This window comes from Netta rufina (assembly GCF_964035555.1).
Source record: "Netta rufina genome assembly, chromosome: 1".
Lineage (NCBI taxonomy): Eukaryota > Metazoa > Chordata > Aves > Anseriformes > Anatidae > Netta > Netta rufina.
The window spans coordinates 63016884-63032950 of NC_140123.1; the positions used below are offsets into that span (position 1 = coordinate 63016884).

Consider the following 16067-nt stretch of genomic DNA (forward strand, 5'->3'; position numbering starts at 1 on the left):
GCTAATAGAGCTACCAGGGCATGCAAGGCAAAAGGGGTGTATTTCCCTTTGTAAGCTGAGCATTTTGGTGTTTGAGAGACACACGGGAAAGTCTGCTTTGCTCATTCAGTTTGTCAGCATAGCTCTGCCAGCACAGCCTCCCAAATACAAACCTACTGTTTGAGCCTGAGGGAGATAAATAGGTGCCTAAAAGCCACTGGGCTGTCTGCAAGCTCTGGAGGCTGTCCTTTGGTAGCTGCTGAGGAGAGAAATAAACTTGTAAAGCTGACATGGGGGCAATGCTGATGTGGGGCGATGCAGCCAGGCACCTCCTGGACATTGGGCCTGTGGCACCAGCGTGAGGTGACTAGGCCTCATCCCCTCCATCAGTGCTGCATCCAACCAGTTCTCTCTTTTTATCTCTTTTCTTTTTGATTTGCTTTTATTCAATCGTAATCTGAGTTTTAGACAGTAGATAGGGAGGTGGTAAAAACAGCATTAGTATTAATTTTCCCTTTTAGTATTAATTTTCCCTTAAAACACCGAGTGCAGGGGACGGTTCTGTGGATCCAGGATCTGAAAGTTATGAGGACTTGTACTAAACATCCTTGCTCCGTGTCTCATTGCCTCTGTGAGGGTGGGATGGCTTCCACCTAATTCCAGCCTTTGGGCTGTCCCTCCCCAGGTGGCCAGAGATGTTCCTCCAACCCATGCCAGAATGACGGTGTGTGCGAGGACAGCATTCGTGGCTACACCTGCACCTGCACCGAGGGCTACGAGGGGGAGGACTGCGCCTTTGGTGAGGCACCACCAGCGTGGGGTTAACACACACACTTTGTACAACGTGGTGGTGGTTCCCTGATACTACCCCAACTGAGATGTATGACCCAAGTTCCTTGTGTATGCTAAACTATGGTTCATAATCCCACCCCACTGCATGTCTAATCGCTATCGTATATGCTTAGGGACATGGTTTAGTGGGTGACATTGGTAGTAGGGCAATGGCTGGACCAGATGATCTTGGAGGTCTTTTCCAAGCCTAATAATTCCATGTTTCTATTCTATATTATTTGGCCCTTAAAATACAACAGGATGGATCCTGCACATTCATATCCAAAGTTTTTGCTTCCTAGCCCGAATATCGGTATTTCTGCCTGCCTGGAGGGCCCTTTTCTGCAGCAGGGTGTGAGTGTAGAGGGGCAGAGTATCCCCCTGGGGAGCCTGACCTGCTCCGCATGAGCCATTGAGAGCCAGATCACATGCAAATTTCTTTGCTGCTTCTCCACCTGTGAGCTAGATCTAAGATCAAATGCTCCTCCTGTTGCTTTGTACTGAAGCTGTGTTTGCTCAGCCACAGAAAGGTGACTGGCCATGTTTCACAGATAATTAATACTCCTTTTTTTTTTTTTTTTTTTTTTTTTTTTTCCCCCTGATATGTGGCAGTTGTTGGTTTCAATTTTCTTGGCACAAGAATGAGAAACAGGAGCTACACATTTGTTTTTGTTGGAAAGCAGAAAGCTTTAGCCTTTTTCTTGATCACCTGCCTTCTTAAAAAGTGCAGAAGGTTCCCCTGGCACTTAGTGAATCCTTAGTGCTTTGCTTAACTGAGCAGAGAAAACCTATGGCATCCTTTTGTGGATTCACGTGGAAAACCTAGTTTGACCCTTGGGTACTAATATTCCCCAAAACTCAGCAGCGTGGACAGCCTGGTGCAGGGAGGTACTGGGTGCTATAAGGCTGTGGAAGCTGCAAAGGCAGCTCTCTCTGCCCATTTTCTGCCTGATGAGGGTAAAAACAAGGTGGTGGGAAATCCTACAGGAAGACAGTTCCTACCCACCCCAATACAAAGCGAGTAAATGTAAAATGCTTAGCGAAGAGGACTCGGGCTATGCAAGAAAACTCCAGCTGATCCGTTCCCAATGCTTTTTCCCTGCTTGTTCTCTCCAGCTAAAAATGAATGCCGGCACCAAGGAAAAGAAGGATGTCACCATTTCTGCTATCCAGGAACCGATTCGTACCGTTGCTCCTGTGCTGATGGCTATGAGCTTGGGAAGGACAAAAAGCAATGCATTGCGTTAGGTAGGTGTGAGCACGGAGGTAGGGCCCACGCACAGTGCTCGGGTGGGCAGGCAGGGAATCCGATATCCAGGTGCAATCAGCCCACTTGGGGACTCCAGAAATAAGAATATAAACCTTCCAAACTGGACAAAAAAATAGGAGGAACCTAGGGAGCAGCAACAAAGATGCATGAGCAGTGGTAAAAGAATGAACATTTGATCTGAACATTTACAGGTGGGGCTGCAGAGAGCACTAGCATCATTCTACATATCACTCACTGGTGCAGGTTTTCCTCTCCTACTCTCAGTAAAGAGCAACAGAAGACCTGCCTGTTTGGGAATGAGGTTCAATTGATTCAGATTAGGCACCGAACAACCTTACAAATAAGAGACAGCACTTGCTGCCTTGTTAGTTAATTTGAAGTGGTAGCCCTCTTCATTTTTTCAATCTTAAAACTTTTAAACTAGGTCAACTAAAAACACAGTAGTATACTTAGGTCCTGTCTGTATTAGTAAGTATGGCAGCCAAACAGGAATGGAGCTGTACAGCCAGACTTTTAGTGAAGATTTGATGCCCACACTAAATGCAATTTGGTGGGTTTTACTTCAAACTAGCTCTAGTTTGGTACTGAGGACTAGGCACCCACATACCCAACAGCTATGAGGTGTTTAGTGCAGTTCAAATACAGGATACAAAGATGAGGAAGAAACCTGTGCTGATGGTTAGCTGGAGAGGAAGCCTCAGTTCGGAAGTTGCAAAGTAAAAGCTTGCCACCACAAGCCTAACACAATGACCCAAATGGTTTAGTATTACTACAGAAATCAAGTTAATTATTCTGATTTTCACCAGCTGAGATATTGTCCTTTTCCTTGGTACAAAATACAAACCCTACAGCCAAGAAGGAATACTTAAAATACTTGCAGGTAGTAGTTGTCACGAAATGTTACAGCATGAGGTTTTTATTTTTTCTAATTCATTTGCTAGATAAATGTGCATGTGGCAGACTTCAAGACACGGATAATCTGATAAGCGAAACCCTGAAGAAACGTGACAAGCACTTTCCTTGGCAGGTATTTCTAGCAATTCATGAAATCTATGGCTAACTTTTCATATGGACAGTGCTAATTATTATTTTATTATTATTTTTTTTTTTTGTATTTTCTTAGGTCCTGCTGTTAAACTCAGAAGGGAAAGGCTTCTGTGGAGGAGTGCTGCTGAAAAGTAATTTTGTCCTGACCACGGCAGAGTGTGCCCTTCTGCACAGCCATTTTGAAATCAGGGTTGGTGCTGGTAGGTGATGAAACCTTTCCTTTTGTTTTAGCACGTTTCAACACTGTTAAGCTACTTTCAAAACCAGCTTACTAAAATTTCTGCTGCACCAAAAATATTGTTGTAGTGTATAAATCTGCTGGCATCTCATTTAAGCATCTTAAATGAATATTGAGTTAGAACTACAGCTGTCTTATGCCTCTCTAGAAGCCAAGCAGAAAGACCAGTACTTCTCTAAGGCACTCACAAGGGCTGGCTCAGCATCTAGGGATATGCTAAACTAGGTTCATTTGGAGATCATCACCCTTCCTCCATCCAAAAGCAAATGTTTCCTGCCAAAATTTACTGCTGGTATTGGGTATTTGTCCTTCGCCTCTGAAATTATGCATGCTGCTATGCAACGTTGAAAAGCTGTCATTCCTAATTTACCTTCACCATGTTTCAAGAATGTTTCTCTGCTGCACATATTTCTCAGCACAACTTGGCAGTCGTTATAAGTTTACACACAGTTTTCAAGTCTCTGATATTCTTAAGGGCATTGAACATGTCATTGTTTCACAGGGCACAACAGGACATGTGGAACTGAGAGGGTAATGCGCGTTCACGAGAAACACATACACATCCGGTACGATGAGGACACCGGCGAGAACAACATCGCGTTACTACAACTCCACGAGCACGTTGAGTGCAACACCCACCAGCTTCCTGCGTGCATCCCTGAAAGAGACTTTGCAGAACACGTTTTGATTCCCAAATTGGCTGGTACGGTCAGCGGCTGGAAAAGAGAAGGTGATGAGGTTCAAGGTGAGGAGCTGCGTGTTTCCTACCTTCCTACGGAGGACTGCGAACAAATCCTCAACGTTAGCCTCACAAACAGGCAGTTTTGTGGACACATCCAGGAGGCCACAGACAAACAGCTGACTGGAGGAAGCTTCATGGCCACCGAGTATAAGGGCACGTGGTTTCTGACTGGCATCCTGGGACCCTGGCCGCTAGAAGACGCTGACAGAAAAACGTTTCTATTTACCAACACCGCGAGATACATGATATGGCTTAAACACAAAATGAAGTGAGACAAACACAACCAAACCCCTACCGACCACCTTTGGAGGCAGCCAGTAGACACATTTGACTCTATCACCATTTGCAGCACTGGAAGTTGCAATGATGATACCAATTTAACTCCAATTCACGTGGAGAAGTCCCTTTGTCCTTCCTTCCTCTGTTGACACACAACACCGTGAAAGCCATGGCACATTAACTGTAGGTGTTTTACTAATAAATTGACTGAACTCTAAGTTTCCTAGAACTGTTCGTTCTAAAACTCAAAAAGTATTGATGCTTTTCTGGGCTTTTAAATGTTACTAGAAGGAAATGAGTCTTTTTAATTCTTATTCCCTTGAAACGTGGATCAGTAAACCCATATTCTTATTTCAGCATCTATACAAGTAAAACTTACGAAGACCAAGAACACTCCAAGCCTTTAAGTGTTGATACAGGACTTGACTCTCTCATAACATCAAAAAGTTCTTCTCCCTCATCCATGGCAGCTGTGTTTTTAATCATAAAGCATAATTCAGTAGCTGGGTAAAATAAAAACTAGACTCCCAAAGAGGGGGAAAAATGTTTTATTTTCTTTATTAAAAAAAATCCCATCACAACACACAAAGGTATGTTGTACTCTTCCTCCTCCCTACCCCCCAAAAAAAAAAACAACCACAGAACACACACACAAGGAACATGTAAAACAATGGACCCAGTGGCAGTCTTTTCCCCAGAAACAGAATAAAACAGTGTATGGATAAATTACTTAGATATGCTTTTTTGTTCATCATAACAAAATTTAATCAAAACATTAAAGGAATTAAAAACAAAAACATATCTGAGCAACTACAGACCAAAAAAAAAAAAAATAACAAACCACATTTACTTGAACTTGTAAGTATCACTGAAACTGCAAAGCTTTCGGTATCAAGCACAACTTCTCTAGTTTTTAGAGAAGGCTTGAAAAGCATATTTGAGACCACCGAGATTATCAAAGAGTTTTAGAAAGTGGAGACCATAAAAGAAAACGTTATTTCCACCCTGAAAGTTGGATTAGTATATGTACCAAAGGATGATACTTTTCTTTTCCGGAAGATAAATGCTGAGATAGTAACACACAGTACTTCATAACAGCTTTTAAGTACTTTGGAAGGAGTTTGGAATGCTTTGCTTTTATTTCTTCATGAGATACTTCGAATGCTCTAGAAAGCCTGCATAAACTATCACTGAAAAGTGAGTATTTCATTCCAATGCACTTTGTTAGACTGGCAGCCTTGGTCATTCTGGGAAAGGAGCCACAAACAGTTCCTGGTATTCCAGTCCTGGACACGACCCAGGTCATTTACAATGTTCCCTGGCTGATTAGGAGCAGCTCCGCTGGGCGAGCCGTGTATCTGAAAAGTACTTGCACGGCTAAGATGCAACACTCAACACACCGTTGACAGCGCAGGAAATGGGTTCTGCTTACTGACGACAAGTTTTTGATGCTGGTGGGATATATAGCCTTTAATATGACCCTGGCAGGAGAAAGAAACACACTGTTAGTGCTGGCAGCTGGTAACACAACGCCTATACCTCACCTGTCATCAGGCTAAATCAAACAAAGCTACGTGCACGTATTCAATCACCACTGCATTGCTGTACTGAGTGTCCGGAAGGATCCGATTTATGTAAGTGGGTCACCTCACGCAGCAAGCAGAAAGCTGGAACCATAACCATGTTTGCATACTAACGCTGCTGTCGGACTGCCTGTTGCCAGGGCCCCCTCCTGGTTTGCTTACATTTCCCTGAAGAGCTCTGGAGAAGTGTTTCTAAATTTATTCTTGCTCACTTTAAAATTAGGATTTTGATCAATCACTATTCCAAATTTAAAACCAAAAATCCATAATTCTTCCTTTTTAGACATGGAGGGTTACAGCACCGAGAGAAATCTTCCAGTCACCTAATCCCACCCTTTGTTACTCTGAGAGGTCACCAAATAATGCTTCAGAAACAGAGAAGCAGCAAGTTTTCTTGCTGACACTGTAATGCTGCTCCAAAACTTTTAACAGATCAGAAATCTATAGATTGCAAGCCTGGATCTATTCATGAGTAGATAAGACCCATTTAGACAAATGTGAAACCAAGAAACATGTTTTTATTTTTTCCTGATGTTAGAACATCAAAAGTCTCGTAATGCAGGAGAACAAATCCCTTTCTGGTCCCTGTTAGAACTTTTTCCATTTTGAAATGAATATTTATTCTTCATAGAAAAGTCAGTACTGGATCTGTAACGCAGAATTCAACTGCAATTTTAAGTGGTTCCTGCAAAAGAGGCAGGAACTAGAGGAATTCCCCTGGGCAAATGAAAACATTTGCCATTTGGGCACATATTAACCAACTTTTATACACAAGCTAGGATTACTGATATATTTTAGTAACAAACTTTCACTTTCTGCCTAATAATTTTTACTGCCTGGAGTCTGGAAGGACAAAACAATACGTGAGCAGCACATACCATGTAAATAAGGTTAGCTAAAATGCACTGGACTTCATCAATGTCAACATCATCTACTTGCATGAATTTCAGGGCAATCAGAAAGGCATCTAGCGATAGTTGATGTGTTTTGAGGAGTAAATATCTGAAAGAAAAAAAAAAAACAGAAAATCTGTTATTGGGAAACAATCACTTAGAAATTCTGGTTCTTAGTAAAATGGCTTTTCTATTATAAATTCACTTCAACAGGAATTCTGCCCTCCTACAGAGAGCTAAGGAACATACACATCTCTATTTCAGTCTGAGGTAAAACTATATTATGTCCACTTTTGCAAAACAAGCAATTTTTTGTTATGCTTACACTTTCTTAAAGAGATTTCTGTACGTGATGATTTTCAGCTTCTCCAGGATAAGAAAGATTCCACATCGAATGAAGAAGGTCTCATGCTTTGTCAGAGCATCGTTCAGTAGGAGAAGATTGCCTTCACTAGAAGAATGGAAGAAATGAATATGTGAGAAGGTCTCGCCCTATCAAGAAAAGAAGCTGCAGGACTTGGTAAGAATATCCTTCCCCTTCTTTCCTTAGTTATCCCAAACAAATGCCTTTTAGTTAAGGCTTCCTGAACTAATGCACAACGCAGCAAAATAACCACCGTACCTCACAGCCTTCGTTACTTCAGCAAACTGCATAAGGTCGTACTTTTTTAAGAGCTGAACCGTTGGCATATGGCCCTGAAAAATAAATGTTTTCCAGGATAAAGTCAAGCGTGTTTTCAACATAAACTATAAAAATATTTGTCAGAGAAACAGGCACGTGTTTAACTACTATTTTTTTTCCTGCAGAACAAGAATTAAGTAGAAGTATTTGTAGGACAACCCCCCGCGCTGCCAAACTTCCTGCAACTCAACTCACAATAACTCTTTATCACGGTTTCGGGAGTCTCTTAATATTTCCAAGTGTTGCAGAACAGTTACCAAACTTGTGAAATCAAGATCCTGTGACACGAGGCTTAGGCAGCTCCACATTTTACGTTACAGTTGTATGATCTCATCTTCAAACAAAGTAACTGTGGGAATCCCAAGCATTCCTAATAATACAGGCAGTGCTTCAGCGCTGTCAAGTGCCACCTCAGCCTGTACCAGATTTTTTCTTCACCACACCTCCATATGGACATTCAAATGTCAGAGAGAGGGAGAAGACATTTTAAATTTAAAGAAACAAAATTCTCCTTGTTACATCAGGTAAGACTGAACCAGGTGGGCTATCAAAAATTAACTTTGGTTTGTTTTTTTTCCCCCCCTTGCACAGTGGAGATCAGATGGCACGCTGACTTGGTCAGCCTTTAAATTTAGTTACCGTCCTGCTCTGTTGTTGGTAACTCCTCTCCTGGCTGGAGGATTAACTGACAGCAGAACCCTGCTGCCTGTTTACTGAGAGCTGCTAGGAACAAAAATAAGGTTAAAAAAACACCACCGCCCAAGCTATTTTAGTAGAGTTTTAAGGTTAGTGTTAATGTTTGGAATGTGATTTTAAAAAGCAACTGTAAAAACAATGACCTTTATCCAGATTCTTCAGTGCCTCTTGAACGCTAGAGCTGCTACAGAAAAGCTGCAGTTATCTCAGGCCCCACAGGACCCAGCAGCTTAGGGAAGGCTGGTGGCTTTATCAACCTTACCATTGACTGATCTGAAAATAACCACTCAGACAGACAACAAACAAGAGCAGAAGCCAATTCTGATAGCCACTATGCGTCTCCCGTACACATCGGAAATTTCCTCCATCAGGAGACAGCTGCAAAGGAAATGAATTGAGGCTGCAAGGGATGGAGAAGGGAGCACAAAGGGGAAAAAGGGAGAATAGTCATGGACAGGCTGGGACAAGGGTGGAAGATGGGAGCTCTCTGAAGTGGATGATAAAAAAAAAAACAACAATATTCTCTGTGAGGAACTCTGGTAATAGGGCCAGGAACAGGAAACATTGTAAAATCTTGTTCTTGTCCCCTCGGTTACACCAGAATGGGAAAAGGCATGGAAATGGGGAAGGCCATGAACAAGAAGCAGAGATGCACTTAATTCTTTTAACAAAAAGATGAAGTGAGCGGGGAACCAGTCTTCACTGATTTCCTCAAAACCCAAACGCTATGTGGTTCTTGATATGCCTCAAATGGGTTAACACAGAAGCTCTATAACAAAGTTTACATATACTGGTGTTTATGGGGGAGAGAGGAAAAAAAACAAACAAACAAACAGAAGAGCCATACTGAGTTTCGGTTTCCTTTTTTGCCTCACAAAAAGTGATTTGGAAGAGCAGCATTTACTCACCAACAACATTTTCACTGGCAGCAGGTAGATCAAAATCATTCTTTTGTTCTTCTGGCTTGAGCGGTGACAGTGCTCAAAGGCAAAGGACAGGTACTCTTCAGCTGCAGGCACAAATAAAAGCAGTGCTAGTTACAAGAGTCAACAACAAAAATTGATTAAATCTGTACTCCAAATTCTGTGCTCAATGCCCATTTCTAGCTCGAGGCCATATTTGAAATTATATTAAAAAAAAAAAAAGACAAGGTATTACAAGAAAAGTAGGCTTGTTTCAGAAAGGAAAATAAAATTTGTCAGTACCTAGATGTCTGATGTAACAGCTACAAGCAATATTGGAATTTTTTGCTCACTCATATTATTAGTACCAGCACAACTTTTCTGTCATCAACACAAACAGAACTGCACCTTCTGCACACGTTTTGAGCCACACACACCATAAGCCAGAGCTCACAATAAGCTGCAACAGCTTAAATCTGTCTTACCACCACACAGTACCTTGCTTAAAGTCACTGTCAAACATGGCTTTGCGTCCGACATAGTATCTGTACGTAACTCGCTGTGCCATACTGTATTCGTCCTTCAGGTTTGAGCTGTCAATTGCTCTAATCAAGGGTTTACATAGATGGAGCTTGTTGATCTGTTAAAAAAAAAATAAAGTTGTGTTGTACTCAGAAATGGTAGATATGCAACATCATGTAAAAAAAAAAAAGAAAAAAAAGGGTGAATTTGACTCACAAAATAGCTTGTAAGACTTGAACCCTACCTTAAAATAAATTTTGAACAGCTGATTCACGAGGAACAACATTCCCCACTTTTTGGAATCTTCAATGCCTGCTCGACTGTCATGAGAATAGAAAAAAAACAAGCTGCTAGTGCTGAACATTGTAAGGAAATAGTGACTTTGTTTTTATGATTAATTCCATCTCTAGATATTTCACGGATTATTTTTTAGGATAAAAATGAGTGTCTGAACATAAATGCCAAGGCCAAACTGTTTGTCTTAAACCACACCAGTACTGTCAAAACAGAATGTGCTCCAATCTTAACTTTCAAACAACTCTGCTGCATTTCTTCCCAACATAACGAGATGTCATGTAGAATGTTATTCATCTGCAGCAGAATCCTCCCCCCAGTCTGCGGGTAACACACACGCTAGGACAGAAGTTGCTTATAATATTCAAGGTGAAAGATGGGTGAAGGGTTAAAAAAATAAATAAGCATTTTTCCACCTGGAAAACGCTAAATTGCTAAGACTGGAAACCAAAGTCACCTCTTCCAGTCTAATTGCATTGAAGCAAACTTCAAGAGAGCACAAAAGGGTTAAGAACCTTCCCTGAGAGCCAGGGACACAGTCAGTCCCTCCCAATAACATCTGCTAGGAAGCTTAAACCTGAGGGAGGCCTCTCCAGCTGTAGTTAACAGTCAAGAGAGAAAAGACTAGAAATGAGAGGAAACAAGCCTCAGAAGTGTTCATTCTTACCCAAATATGGAGAAAACTTACATAAAGTTAATTAAGCTCTTAACAATTTAGCAGTCTCAAGTTGTATGGAGCATCTTTCACTTACGTGTCACTGGCACAGACTCGGAAGCAGCTCATCAGCAGTTCTGCTGCTTTTTCCAACATGTCGCCGACTTTGCTTTTCCCTTTCTTCATGAGCTGTTGATCTGCCTAACGTTACACAGCAAGAAACAACGCATAACTCTGGTTCACTGGACCATAAACAGCTTGGTTCCTTAATACAGCATTTTATAAGGCATTATAACAACAGATATTACCTCTTACCAACCCCTAAATCTTGATAGTAGTCAAGCTGACAGAACAGAAGTACTCAAAAAATCACAACCCACACTTGGAGGGACTCCTAAACACCCTGTACCAGATTCAATGCAGAGCAGGTGGGTCAGAACTTTGAAAATAGCACTGTCCACTTTTACCTTCAGCACCAAGAAGCTTAATGCAGCTCTCAGAAGGATCATCCTACAGCTGAACTGGAACATTAACACTCCAACTCAAGTTTTAAAGTCCAAAAATCAAGCAAAAAAGAGACGTCTTATAAACAAGAGCAAATAAAAATATTTCCCCGGTTATTAAATCTGAGTTTTAAAAATTATAATCAAGCTTCTCTTTACAACCAGAAGGACCAGATTTTATTTCTAATACATATTCAACATTTTCTAGTAGTAATTCACACCTCTGCTACCTGAGATTTTCAATAGAAAGGAATGCACATGCTACAGAGTCATGAGAACAGTTGGCAACAGTGTTCATGTAAAGTGGTAAAGAACCATACACTAACGAATAAGGGATTAAAACAACAAAGAAGACTGGGGAAAAAACAGTGAGTGGATTGTTGCTATGTGCCTTCTAGAAAGCTTTACTCTAACACTTGCATTCTCGTTAGCTGAAATGTAGGGACAAGAAATGCAAATACATCCTCTGCTGCAGAAGTCTTTGTACTCACGTTTTGAATATACTAAGGCTAAAAGATAACATTCAAAACTAAGCCCACTTTCCCTTTTATTTTTTTTTTTGGTTGCCAGCCATTGTACGGACTCAGCAAGGGCTCCAATGAGCATCAAAAGCAACACACACAGAGGGAAGAGGGAAACGAGGGAAAAGTTTCCCTCACAAGATGCAGTGAGTGCTTAGATTAGCTTCGTTGCCTTGTGCATCTCCACCCTTAGAAAGGCAAAAACCCCAAGGATAACACACAGAAACCACGAGTTATACCATCGTGCTATTCTCTAAAGACAAGCGCTTAATCATTTTATATGCTCTAAGCTGTGAGTTGCGTGCAGGTGCCCAGAACCCCTCCAGTTAAAGCTGCAAACGAGAGTCAGGCAGACTCAGCAACCTAGTTTTATAATAGGATGGGATAAATTTAGTGTATTAACAAAACCTTTAACAACAAATTAGACACTAATGAGCAAAATTAGGCTATGGAATCAAGTAAAAATATTTCCACCACAGAAACTCATAACAGATAAAAAATAATGAGGTTGTTAATCTGTTCTACTTACATTATTAGCAAAAATTCGAAGATCAAGGGCTACAGCATACATAATAGGCAAGGCCCTGGAAAAGTAAGGCACGGTGTGCTTAGTAAATGCAAATGATGCAGTAAAAAGACATTAGAAACAGTTTTTTTCTTGCTACTTGGTCATAAAGCTAGAAGAATATACATGAATCTTTAAGCACAGAAGAATGCATTTTTTTAAAAAAGGAAAAGTCTTCAAGAGCTCAGCATTTCCAAGTCCTACACTAACAGAAGAATTAATTCCAGAACGCAGTGAAATAAAAGGCAGCTAATGGCTTTAAAAAAAATCTCACTTCGAACAAATTCTTCATGTTTGCTTATTGATATCCTAAATACTTAAGCTTAGATGTTTAGTTCTCACACTTTTGGGCCTAAAAACTCAGGCAGCAAAAACAATCAGGCTGCATCTCAGTATCGCTGGGGGTAACTAAAAACTGTAGGCATAATTTTAGTTTGATTACTCTATTATACTAGTGAAAGATGAGAGTCTAGTTTTGCAGCAAGTCTCTATGATACACTTACCAGTTTTCTTCTTTATGTGCCTGAAATGCTCGCAGGAAAGATGTATTGCATTAAGGAGAATTTAAAACGCTACAAAATGAAGCACAGATCTAAAACACAGAGGAGTTGTCACACCACATACTACGTGCTATATGAAAGGGCAGAAGCAAACAAAGCAGCAAGGAGATAATAAGGGTGAAAAGACACTAGGGAAGAATGTGAGCACAGCCACATGCTCTTGGTGCTGCAGTAGCAATGAAAAACATTGGTCACTTAGAGATAAGACAGCAGCTTTCTTTATCAGTATCTTCCCTCTAGCCAGGTGCAAACTGGGACGTGTATTAATGATTTGAGGTTCTCCTATTCTCTGTGAGAAAATAATTTTCTATTTTATAGGCAAGAGGCACATTCCTTCACAGTCCCACAGAAAATTCAAAAGAGAAAAGCCTGCCTGGATTTCCTTGCTTAAGGATCTAAATACCTGAAGCATATTTGGAAGCAGACTACATTCTAAAATGGATACAGATAACTTACTGTACAAGAAAACAGCTAATCTGAAAAAGATATACAACACTGATGAAAAGGATATTGAACGATAACTGTTTGGCACTTGTATGCTTCTATAAAGTCATGGTTTCCAACGGCGTAAGTACATCTGTCAAAGAAAAGGAGCATTAGCACATCCAAAAATACGTACATAAGACAATTGTTGTTGTTGTTGTACCTTTTAGCAGGTACAGGCTTTACAGTTTAATTAAAGGAGATACAGTAATAGGATTAGAAAGGTTCCTAAGAAAACAGCTAAGTATTTCAACACAGCACCGAGTTTGATAGCTGCAGAAAACTGATCCAAGAACAGGGATTTGTTTCTGCAGTACGTACAGAACCAACTGTAACATGCTAATTCTTATTGAAAGTCTCACCAAGACTAGCATAGTTAAATATTTCCAGGATTTTTGAAAGTGAACTAAAGACAATGTTAATACAACATAGAATTTCTTTTTATTAAAAACCTCACAAAATTACTTAGGCATTCAAGCTGACTTAGGAGTACTTTTATGACCCAGTTTACCTTTTTTTAATGTTTATTTCCCCTACTTACTTCACTCTAAATTTTCGTGTAGCTAGTAAAAGCGGAGCAAAGGAAACAAGAAGCACCAATGCCAAAGCTGTGCCAATGACCGTATAGAGGTGACTGTCAGGTACATAAAGAAAACTTCATGTGGAAAAGAAAAGGAAGGCCTTTATTTCCTGCAGTCTTAAATACCAAGCCTTCAGATGTAAGCCCTTAAAAAATAGCCAAGTACACTTCGTTTCCCCATCCCTGCTGGATGCCTCACAACCGACTTGCCTGTTCCTGGTCCATCTTTACCTTAAGTGGGCTGCAAACATTTCATCATACGGTGGTTCCAACACTTGTTGACACTTCTCCTCTGGAGATGGAAGCTAAGGACAGAATAAATCAATGAATCACAAAGGAAACACCTGTATGATGTTCTATTTCTAGTGCAATGGATATTTCATCGTGGCAGTCTTATGCATACGTGTCTTTGCAATCCATCAGAACCTTAATTATATTAATAATCAAACACAGTGCAATGAATTGCTACAGTGTGCATTCTGCCTACACAACCAGAATAGAAACAGTCTTAAATAAAAACACCAGCAATACACGTAGCACAAGCACCAGACCCTTACTACCCACTGTTTTGCTTTTTATATTCGCTTCCATTCTGCCACACCCCTGATTTTACTAACTGATGTAGACCTGGCCGTAGCAGACCTTCAGGACTCTATTCAGAAAACTAATTCCAAAAATTCCAAACAAAAATCCAGAAAATTCCAAGTGGAACACATAAAACCGCCCAGAATAAAAATGGAAATATAATATATGCTCGTAAAAAGAAAGGGGAACTAATCTACAAGGGGATCCCGCATTGGGCTACGAAACAGATTCCTGAGGTTTATCCCCAGTGGGCAGGAAGGCATATGGACAGCTAAGAAAACTGGAAGCCGAATAAAAGGAATGTCAAGAAGAGATTCTTGCAGTGTAACAGGTTCTTACCTGAAGCCTCGGGTTTGCGACATGAGGGTGTTTAAACGATACCAATTCTGCACAAAATTGTCCATCTCTGCTGTCAATGGCTTCTTGTACCTGCCCAAGGAAAGCACATCACATAATGAAATCCAGCTGCAGCCATACAACACGTTTCCTGGTCACTACATAAGCCACCTGCTTGTAAACGGTGTTCATCCACCTCAATACCTTTTCAAATATGAGTTTTAAAGGTTTAAAACTGAATAATTCAATGCATTCTCAACCCACCTGTTTTAAAGAAAGAGATCTGGGGAGAGAATGGTGTGAACGGTATTCTGTTTTTAACCTCATTTGTACGATACAAGCAAACCAGAGAACCTCAACACAACTTATATGGGTTTAGTACCGTAAAGGAGCAGCTGTGAAGAAGCTTTATGGAAGCTTTTTAGAGTTCCAGTTAGACTTATGGGCACTGAACATGTGCGCGAAGGCGTGAGCCGTCCCTGGGGACTACTGCTTGTGATACTGCAGGGAGAATTTTTAATATAAAGAAAAATTTGCAGGATTTGCACTCGGATTTCATACAGACTTAGCATTTAACATGAAAAAAGTGGAAAAAATCAAAATCAACTTTCCTTTGCTCAAAAAAAAAAAAAAAAAAAAAACAGAAAAATCTCTGAAAGAACTGAAGCAGCTGGCTTTATATTTCCCATCTTGTGCTGCTTCCGTGGCTCCTTTATAGCCTGCGGTCTCTTTCGCTTGGCTATGGGTTCCCACACGCGAAGCAGAGCCCTTCGCCTCTCAGGGCTTACAGACAGAGCAGACGAGGTCCCGGCAGGGAGGGAGGGGAGCCCTCGAGAAGCACCCCCTAGAAGGCCACCCCCCGAAACCGCTCCCGGCTGTGACAGAGATCCCTGGGAGCCCCGCAGAGAGGCAGCCCGTGAGGGAAGGAGCGGCGGCGGCCCCACCCCACCTGCTGCAGGTACTGGTTGATGGTGATGTGCGCCATGCCGCAGCCGCCCTCCTCACCGCCCGCCCGCCATCATGGCGCCGCCCAGCGCGGCACTTCCGGCAATCGCTACGTCACTTCCTGCGCGGCTCCCGGCGCCCAGCGGAGTCAGAGCCGCCCCCTCCGCCCCGCCGGGTCACGTGGTCTCCTGCCGCGCCTCTTTCCCGCCCCCGGCGGCGCGCGGGGGGCGTGGCCTCGCGCCGGCAGCCAAGGGGGACGCGCGGGGGGCGGGGCCTGGCGGGGACCACGTGCGGCGGGGCGTGCGGCGCGTCAGTAGGCGGGGCGGAGGGGCGCGGGGTGGGAGGTTTCGCCGCTCGACTGTGAGGCGCCTCCGGT

General features: G+C 41.9%; 2 protein-coding genes across 2 annotated transcripts in view; one reads left to right on the forward strand and one right to left on the reverse strand.

Annotated features, from left to right (window-relative positions):
* Positions 1-4379, forward strand: part of PROZ (protein Z, vitamin K dependent plasma glycoprotein) — a gene marked incomplete at its 3' end in the record, with an annotated part of 7363 nt that extends 2984 nt beyond the window's left edge. The window contains exons 4-8 of the mRNA XM_084290543.1: positions 665-778; positions 1927-2058; positions 3022-3107; positions 3204-3327; positions 3868-4379. Of these exons, the coding sequence (XP_084146669.1) occupies positions 665-778; positions 1927-2058; positions 3022-3107; positions 3204-3327; positions 3868-4379 (968 nt within the window). The remainder of the gene's footprint in view (positions 1-664; positions 779-1926; positions 2059-3021; positions 3108-3203; positions 3328-3867) is intronic.
* Positions 4380-4972: 593 nt separating this feature from the next.
* Positions 4973-15792, reverse strand: PCID2 (PCI domain containing 2). Its single transcript, XM_084305889.1, has 14 exons — positions 15696-15792; positions 14750-14839; positions 14057-14130; positions 13272-13339; positions 12706-12745; positions 12167-12221; positions 10711-10814; positions 9909-9984; positions 9641-9782; positions 9149-9249; positions 7485-7558; positions 7188-7313; positions 6848-6971; positions 4973-5867 (listed from the first exon to the last, which is right to left on the reverse strand). The coding sequence occupies exons 1-14, from the start codon at positions 15729-15731 to the stop codon at positions 5778-5780; spliced, it is 1200 nt and encodes a 399-aa protein (XP_084162015.1). The 5' UTR covers positions 15732-15792; the 3' UTR covers positions 4973-5777.
* Positions 15793-16067: the final 275 nt, after the last annotated feature.

Bases quoted from the DNA above. Each gene is read 5' to 3' on its own strand.
- PCID2 (XM_084305889.1), bottom strand. From the start codon at position 15,731: ATGGCGCACATCACCATCAACCAGTACCTGCAGCAG. The intron at 14,840-15,695 runs GTGGGGTGGGGC...TTCCTTGGGCAG, and splicing joins TCAACCAGTACCTGCAGCAG to GTACAAGAAGCCATTGACAG. The intron at 7,559-9,148 runs GTGAGTAAATGC...TTTATTTTTCAG, and splicing joins TGCCAGTGAAAATGTTGTTG to GGCCATATGCCAACGGTTCA.